The sequence below is a fragment of the Arachis duranensis genome, unplaced genomic scaffold, assembly GCF_000817695.3.
Source record: "Arachis duranensis cultivar V14167 unplaced genomic scaffold, aradu.V14167.gnm2.J7QH unplaced_Scaffold_112131, whole genome shotgun sequence".
Classification (NCBI taxonomy): Eukaryota; Viridiplantae; Streptophyta; class Magnoliopsida; order Fabales; family Fabaceae; genus Arachis; species Arachis duranensis.
The window spans coordinates 1-9196 of NW_026263805.1; the positions used below are offsets into that span (position 1 = coordinate 1).

General features: G+C 39.7%; 1 protein-coding gene across 1 annotated transcript; it reads left to right on the forward strand.

Moving 5' to 3' along the window:
• Nucleotides 1–7911: 7911 nt before the first annotated feature.
• On the forward strand, nt 7912–8960 carry LOC107472469 (40S ribosomal protein S27-2). Its single transcript, XM_016091994.3, has 4 exons — nt 7912–8053; nt 8260–8361; nt 8516–8544; nt 8651–8960. The coding sequence occupies exons 1-4, from the start codon at nt 8051–8053 to the stop codon at nt 8775–8777; spliced, it is 261 nt and encodes an 86-aa protein (XP_015947480.1). The 5' UTR covers nt 7912–8050; the 3' UTR covers nt 8778–8960.
• Nucleotides 8961–9196: the final 236 nt, after the last annotated feature.

Below are 9196 nucleotides of genomic sequence, written 5' to 3' on the forward strand. Positions count from 1 at the left end.
CCTGGTGGTCAATCTAAGGAAAAGCACTCAACTGCAACTAATGAGGAAGACGATGATCAGCCTAGAGCTGCCGGCTTGACTAGCTCAGTAGCTATCTGTTGTTCCGTTGCGTATAGTTCATGGTTAGGCCTTTCTAAAGGCCCTATCTGTATACTTCCCAGGCTTAGCAGGGAAGAAGCAGGAGGCTATCTTACCGGACCGGTGTGAAGAGCCCAAAGGGGATGATCCTCAATGGGTTTTATAAGTGATTACCTAGGATCTGTAATTGAATAGGGGGAAATGCCTACATCTAACAGACCTCCCGCTAACCCAAGTGAGCATTCAAATATCTGTCCAACATTCATTCATTCGTGAAGGTACTCCTAACGGATTGAAGACCATATCAACAGGTCTTCCATCTTGCAAATAAGGCATATCTTGTTTGTCTAAAGCTCTAATGAAGAAAAAGAATGGTCCTAAGATTGCCTACTTGATCCGGTACTTTATTCTTCCCCTGGAAGGTTTTTCCCGGATTTCTTACTATCTTCGGTACTGCTTTTGAGAAGAATGAATCTCAAGTTTCATCCGGCCGGGTTCGTCTATCCTTTCGATACTGATTTCTCTCTCTGCCGTGAGCGATTGAATTGGAACGTGTTTTCCGCTTGTGGGACCATTTTATCTAACTAAGCCTTCGATTCCTTCCTTCGCAGGGAGTTCCAAAATGAGTAGGGTAAGCTTCCTAAGGGTATGGCTTCTCCGGAGCGACTAAGGACACACCCAATCAAACGATCGGTAAAACGGGTCTCCTTTGGTACAATCTCCTCGGCCGAGTATATCCCGTACGGTTGTTTTCAAAAAGTAGTGCAATCGCTTCTGCGCGTCTTACTTACTCTGCTTGGTCGTTCACTACTTTCTGTTATGGATGAGTCCTTTCAGCTCCCCCTCCTTCCTTTTCCAGCGGGAATTGCATTCATTCATTGACCAACTTTATCTATAGAAAACAGCTTTTGAAAGCCCCTGTAACCCCACCAATCATTTCTGATATCTTTAGTTTAAATGCCAGCTATAGCCTTTTGAGAAAGAGGTGACTCTTCTACTCTCATCCGGGGTTCCTGTTATGAGGAGTAACGTCTTCTTTTTATCCCTGACTTAGGGAGTACTGGCATTCAAGTCAGGATACTAAACCTTTGAGAGTGGATGAGTTCCGGTAAGAAGGAGTAGATGGAGGGAAGACTTTTTCCGGTAGTTTCCTATTCCTTGAGCTGGTAGGTGGGTATGAGCTAGTAACCCTAGGAGGAGGTAAAGAAGGAAGGACGAGAGCGAAAAACTCTCCCTATCTAACTCCTATCCTATAGGATAGAGGTTATTCAGGGAGAGTTTAACCTAAGGTAGTAACCAACGGAAGAGTTCTCCTTTCTCTTTACTACGTACGAAGCGGAATAGCTACCCCATTTGCTACGCCCTTTGATTTCATTATGAGCAATAGATCAGATGGGGATTAATTCGTACGGGAAGTAACACACCTATAGTAGCGGACCAGTATTATCTCGCATCGGACATGTTGAGTTGGACGCTTTCCCAGTAGATGCACCTCACTTAATAGATAAGGTGCTTATCGGTCGCTACCACACCGGCAGTCATCTCACTTGTGCGAGCAAGGTTAAAAATACTATTTTTAATCCGTCCTTCTATCAATCAAGAAAAGAACCAAGCTAAAGCTTGCCTACATCCTTCAATTCAAGGCCTTAGGTCAATCAGTCCCTTGCTTCTGTTGACTTCTCATCGAATCTTTCCATTAAAAATCAATTTCTATTTCTCGAGGCATATGAATAAGATAGATATGCCACTAACTCAAGTGCCTTGATTCAACAGCGGCACCGTCTATTGCGAACATAGCACTGAAAAAAATAGCACTGGATGAAAGCAATTCATGAAACCGGAAAGAGCCAAGCAGCTGCTATTTGAACAACGGATTCAGCCATTGAAGAGAATATCTACAACTTCTGACTCCACTTCTAGTATACTGGATGCAACCTATTTTGACACAACCGATTCTGGCTATAGCACCAGCGCATTCCCTGACTTCCTTTCTTCTCTCAGAACATTCTCTTCTTCACGAAGAAGTTAATCTTAACGCACAGAAGCAGGAAAAGAGTGCTTTGGTAGGTCAGTCGGTACTGTAAGTAAGTCGGCTTAGAAAGACTAGAAAGGACGTAGTAGGAAGATTAGAGGACCTATGCCCTTCGCTTTCGAGGACTAGTAGCCCCTCCTCTAGTAGCTATGGAGGCTTTAAGAAAATTCTTAGTTTTTGAACTGGAATGCCTTCGCTTGAAGTGAGGGAGAAGGTGCGTGAATTCCCTTCAAGACAAGAAGAGGAGCTTTAGCTTTAGAGCGCCCAGAGGAGTCAAGATCCGCTATTCTATTCCTATCTTTTGATGCTTAGCTGCTCTTCCGCAACTGGTTTTGAAACCTATATGTCTTCCGGAGGGCTAGCTCATCCTTGAATCCGCTGGGTTAATGGGAAGCTCAAGAAGGATGGGTATTGCGCCCGAGTGAGCGAGTTCAAGGTAGTCATAACCCTTCCTTCCTTTATAACCTGAAGTCAGTCCGGCGAAGCCCGCTAATAAGGAAGAAGCAAGGGTACGAAGTAGGCTCGAGCAAAGCGAGAGGACAAAGGCATCACCTCTTTATTGTCCACTTCTTCAGGCAATGTTCCCCCTCCTTTGTCACAAGTTCTACGGAATCATCAGTAACTTAGACACGAAATCTATATACTAACTAGGTGAGTCTGACTTCCTTTTCTCTTTCTTTTGCTTTGGCCGGCTCTTATTGAAGTCGCCCGACTCCACGTCCATTCAAATCGAAAGCAGACAAAGTCCAAAGGTATCGATCCAAGGGCGTCCTCCTGTTGTTTCGATCTTGATCGGTAGATTTGGTCAGCAATCCCTTGCTCCATCAAAGGAAATCAGGACTAACGAGGACGCGGAAAAGCATCTTTCTATATAATTGCCATCCCCGGTCTCACCTGCGGCAACCCTTCTCCGACCAATTGAAGTGGCCTAAGCACGTGTATAGGCGTAGGAATTGCATTTTCTCTACCTTGAACACTGGAGTCTTCTTGTAGCTATATCTTACCACTGGATTGGACCAAAAGAAAGCCTCAATCTACTCGAATATGTTAATAACGGATCGAGTCCATTAGTACGAGCAGCCAATGAGTGGGAAACACAAAGTATACTAGACTCCCTTTCTTTTAGACCAAGACATACCCGATGATAAGCAATGAATTGAGGATCCACAATGCCATGATAGAGTCTTCGCGTTCATACAAGAGAGACTCCGTAGGCGGATGAAGAGCCAGGAGCGGGAGCCCCAACTAGAATAGGTGAATTATTAACCAACTATTCCACCTCCAAGGATGGAACGATTCGTCTTTGAGCATCGCTGGCAATAAACCTCGTTGAGAGAGCAGCACGAACCTAGGTTGATTATACAGGAATGGAATCATAGATTGAAGCTTAGGCAAGCCCCTTGAGACTGACTAAGTAAGGAACAGCGGCTGCCCACTCTGCCTTTCCTTCTAATGAGGATTCGAGTGTACTAACTAAGGTTATCTCTTTCACTCTCTTTTCAGTTTATCTATCCCACAGTGAGCAATTCCCGATCACTCGAAAATAAGTTTATCTATCCAAAGGGGTTGGAGTCGTTCTAGAGTGAGAAGCAGAATTACTTATTTCAAATAAATAGATAGATAGAAGAGGCTTTCTTATAAGCCCAGCCAGCGAAAAGACTGGCTCTCCGGCAAACAGGAAAGAAGGTTCAGGACAAAGCTCTAATCCCATAGGTGGGCCAGGCGGGAATCCAGCCAGTTCAAATCCAATTATAGTAAAGATTAAAGGAAATGCCACTCTTTAAGCCAAGAAAAAGGGCCTTTTTCATGCCGAATGGATTCTATCTTGACTGCCCTGAGAAAGCAAAGTAAGAGCTATGAGATAGGCTCACTCTCCCCTAATACCCGCTGCTAAGGATTGAAAGTCGCACAATCGGCTATAGGGCAGAACTCCAGATCTACGAATAGCCGCGGGCAAGCACCTTTAACAAGCAAGTAGCTAGCTTAAACCTTGAGTCATGAAAGCAGTCTAAGCTGTAGGATCAAGCTTTCTTTCGAAAAAACCCTCTGTTCACGTCCGGATGTTGGTCTATAATTGATATCGAGAGATTCTTTTAGTGGTCCCATAGACCTTTAGTCTTTATGGACTTCCTTAAGCTATAGAATCCCGTAAGATATAGAATTCAGTATGGGACTACCTATTTGCAATCCCTGCTGGAGACATAGAAGCAGGATAAAATAAGTCATTATCTTTCTATTTAAGTACTTTTAGTGACTTTCCAAACCGGAGAAAGAGAAAACGTCAGTCTGACTGACGAAATGCCTTAACTATTTCGAATGAAGTTTGGGTGAGTGTTCTAAGAGCTAATTCATGTCAGTCTTTCACTCGCCCTTGAGGACTGCAAAGAGGATCTTACTGTAGACAGAAAGGAACCTTTGATAACAAGTCTTTCTATTGACTTACAGGGGAAATTGCATTGAAAGCAAAGAGAAGGCAAATTCCCTGAACTACTCAAGCTGCGGGGAAGACCTGCAAGCTAAGACCAAGAGAAGCCAGTTGTACCTCTCCTTATTCGACCTCCGCCCAGAAGAAGCCTGAAGTCTGACTTCGGAAGTTGCTGTTCTCACTGACTCCTCTATTTAAAGGTCTCCATAAGCCGTAGATGAAGGGATTTAATTCTTATTCCTTCTAGGGGATTCTATTACTACACCTTTATGGGATCCAACTGTAACTCCAAAGAAAGAAGTTCGAAGCAGGAAATCCGTCATAGGAATCAGTCCCCGAAGCCGTAAGTAACCCATTCTATTTAGAATTAGTGTTACACTAGACCGTCCTTGGAATAGAAAAGGAAATTCCAATCTCGGAGATTCTTCTCTATATCTCTTTTGGTGCATTCACTCCCGTCCGCTTATAAGAAAGTCAAAAGCAAGGAAAACAGCAACTCGGAAAGCTCCTCTCTTCCTAAACCCTTTACTGCGTGAGGCAAGGTCGTTTAAGGCTAGTCAAGTCAGATTGAATCAAGTATGTTCTTTCTACTCCTGCAGAAAGAAAGTAGTAAGATTTAGTTAAAATCCGTGCTTAAAAGATTTATGATGCCAAGCAGCAACTAATAACCTGGGGCCGAAGATCCCCCAGTCCCAGTGAATCTATTCCTAAACACTTGGGTATGAGATTTCTTATTCCGCCTCCTCACTTCCTAAATTAAGGTAGTAAATGTAACTATTAGAGGTAAGCTTCAAGATAGAGAGAAGGGCTATCAACTCTATTAGTAGGGTTTTTTAGTTAGCAGGGGAAGAATCAGACCAATACCAATAGAAGCCAACTCCTGCCTCTTCCTTCAAAAGAAAAGAGAAGCCTCAGCAGCCTATAAGGCAGTATCAAGCCCGGGAAACAGGTCAGAATCATTATCTTTAGTTGCCCGAAGCTAGTCAGTCAGAAGTAGCAGTCTTGGACGAAGTAGAATGGCATCTGCTCCGAAGGAGGAAAGAAAAGAGTTTACTGCTTGAGGACTTAGTAAGTAGTTTCTCTTTTTACACCGACCTTTGTGTACTAAAAGTACTTAGAAGTAAGTTAGACTTCCGTCCTGAGAGAAGTATGGATATTATGAGCCGTAACTCAAAAAAACAAATAGTTTGGGACCGAAGCAGCTTTTAGGAAAGCCGGAGATCAGTCATTAGATCAGGCTTCGATTCCTATTTATCTTGTTGTGCTTGAGGAAATTGAGAATCAAGCTAGTAGGCTGAAGTTAGCGCTAAGATCCAGACTAATTGATTTTTCAGTTACAGAAAGACCATAGGTAGGAAGTCTTAAAGTAAGAAAGAAAGCACTTCCTTACGGGAATACGAATGCATTGGAAGAAAGTAGGCCTGGAAGGCTGTAATCTTACTTCTCTTTTGTTACATGCCAGTACTTGAGAATAAGGAGCTTCCTTGTTCGTTTTCGTTTTATTTGGCTGAGCATTAAGCACTACGAAGTAAGAATGACTATAGCATTCATTAATCAGTCATAAGCTGCAAGAGAAGACATAGAAGCCAGAGTCATGAGGGATTTGTCTTCTCAGTTGGAGATATGTTCGGTTTTCATTTCCTCTTTTTGATATATGTAATCAATTAGTTCTTAATTTTATTTCCTTTTTTATTTGTTCTCTGAATTTTCGTAGAAAAATCTGCAAGTTTAGAATAATCTTTGTAGAATTGTTCAGCTTCTTCAAGCGTGTTAAAAGTCATTCCAATCTTTGGAACAAATTGCTCATCAACATCGCATAGAAACTGAAAAATACACCGAAATTATTCCAAAATAAACCATATTAGAAACTAAAATACACCAAAATTGAGAACGAAACAGGTTCATCATACTAATAAATCACATTCAGAACTCGTACATTACATTTAAATTCAAACCATCAACCATGCACATCAATTTTCACAAACAAAAACAAAATGATTCAACTATAGAATCCTAAACTACTAACAAACTACGTTAATTAGATTCAAATCACACCTCACCACTTAATTCGATTCAAAATGATAATACAATTCGTCTTGGCTCAATGAAAAGTTTGAACGTATAAATACACAAAATGTCTAAAATACACCGAAAGAGTTCCAAAATACACCAATTTATAATCGAAATACACCGAAACGAGACGGAACAGATGCATCACAATAATAATTCAGATTCAAAACTCATACATTACATTCAATTCAAATCATCAACCATAAACAGTAATTTTCACAAACAAAAACAACATTATTCACCTACAGAATTATAAACTACTAACGAACAACATTAACTAGAATCGAACTACATTTCAGCCACTTGATTGGATTCAAAACAATAATCTACTTCACTAATTTAATTGACAGTCTGAACTTGAATCATTCTTTATCTTCGACAATGAAATAACTGTTCAAACCTGATTTCACAGCTTGATTTCAAAAACTTTGATCCAAAGCTTCAAATCAGATAAAAGATCATTGAACTTGAACGAAGAGAACGCAAAGAACGAAAAGAGCATAGAGAAGGAAGAGAAATGCAGAGAACGCAGAAATGGAACAGAACGTAGAGACGTAAAAAACGCTGAAAAATTTTGAAAAAGAAAACGAAATCGGTATGAAAATAGCAATTATATATTCACTGTTGAGTTAAAAGTTTATTACAAATAATGGCGTATGAGATGAATTATGTCAATATTTATTTGAATGACTTGTAAGTAGAGATCAATTGTTTTTATAATATACGCATTAATGCCCAATTTATAGATGAAATTATAATAAAAATAAGCTATAAAGGTATACATTGTAAATAAAAATATAAAGATTTAAAGAAAGCCATGAGTAGTTGGCATGTGGAACTTGCCACTAAGGAATGCACTTGAAATGTTAATCCGTTGCTTGACAATGATACATGTTATTCAAACGTGCTAAAATACATTCATACAAATCTCAGAAAATTAGTAAAGAATAAACAATGACTCCGCATTGACCCCCCAAAAAACAATGACTCCAATTTATAGTGTTTTGACAAAATCGACTATTATGATGAAGCAATAATCTTAAATATGATATAAATATTGTAATTATTGATAAATTTTACTATAATTAATAATTGTTTGTTAACAAATTTCATTACTAATAAACTTTGGCACCAAACTATACAGGTTACCATCATTGACACTAAAATATTATGAGTATTCTAGAATATTTTGAAATTTTTTGGTTGATATAGAATAAATTACAAAATTTGAAAGACAGAAAATTATTAACAACTGGCCCATTATTAAATATTGGGCTGGGTAAGAGGAAACCCTCTTTACATAAACATCACTACTTACGTCCCTCTTTTTTATTTCTTTAAATCTCATGCAGCCAAACTTAGCCAGAGTCTGAGTTTGTTGCTGCCACATTCCTAGGGTTCTCTGCTTCGGAGGTTTCCCTGCCGCTACTTATTTTTTCGCCAGCATGGTAAGTATAATCTCTTTTTTCTTTGTCTGTGTTCAGATCTGTTTTCTTTCTTGTATGCATTATGTTTGTTCGTAGATGAATGATGTTTTATACGAAGACGACTTTCTTTTCTGTTGTATACCTTCGAATTTTTTTTGTTTTCTTTAGGGTTTTATTCCTTCCCTAGTAACAGTAACCGAAATTTATCGTGATTTTGTGTTGAGTAGGTTCTGCAGAACGATATCGATTTGCTTAATCCACCGGCTGAGCTTGAGAAGAGAAAGCACAAGCTCAAGCGTCTTGTTCAGTCTCCTAATTCTTTCTTCATGGTATTCTATTTTTTTATAATAGCTCTCAAATTGTATTTTGTCATTTGTTGAACCACACACTGGATTCGATCCAAGGTTGGCTCGTTTCTTTCCAAGTTTTAATTGTTATCTGTTTGTCTATTTAATTTTTGTTTCTTGTATTCCTGTCTTGTAGGATGTGAAATGCCAAGGTTGCTTCAACATGTAAGTTGCATCCATTCATTCCTGTTGATTCTGAAGTTATAATTGTGGGCAAATAAATGATTTGATCTTGAGTGATTTTGACGTTTTGATTTCCATGTTGATGCAGTACGACTGTATTCAGCCACTCTCAGACAGTCGTGGTGTGTGGAAACTGCCAAACGGTCTTGTGCCAACCTACAGGTGGAAAAGCAAGGCTAACGGAGGGCTGCTCGTTTAGGAAGAAGGGAGACTAAATGGGGGTGGTATCTTCTCTTTTAGCCTTTGGTTGGAGAGTTTTGTTTTCTTTGGGATTGATCAATGGTTTTGTCATGTTTGAGTTATGATATATTTAATTTTGCTACATTGCAAGACTTTTTTTTTTCTCCAAAGACTGTAATGAGACCAAGCATTTTTGTTTAGTCTATTATATTGCAACATGATTTTGGCTGTCCTGACTCCTAAGTTATAATTTTTCCCTGCTAGGATCGGTTTGTACATGTGATCTGATAGGGTGTACTTTAGTTTTCTTCAATGTGGATTTGCTTGATGATGCGCTTAAGGCTTCTCACTTAGTTTGGGGTAGCCTATAGATGGTATATGCAGGGAATAGGGTGTATTCTTTGTGGTGGGTAGGTGCATTTACTTTTTTGCTTGTCTTCTCTTAGGTGGATGT

Coding starts and splice junctions, on each gene's coding strand:
- LOC107472469 (XM_016091994.3), top strand. Junction 8,362..8,515: donor CTCCTAATTCTTTCTTCATG/GTATTCTATTTT, acceptor CCTGTCTTGTAG/GATGTGAAATGCCAAGGTTG. Junction 8,545..8,650: donor TGCCAAGGTTGCTTCAACAT/GTAAGTTGCATC, acceptor ATGTTGATGCAG/TACGACTGTATTCAGCCACT.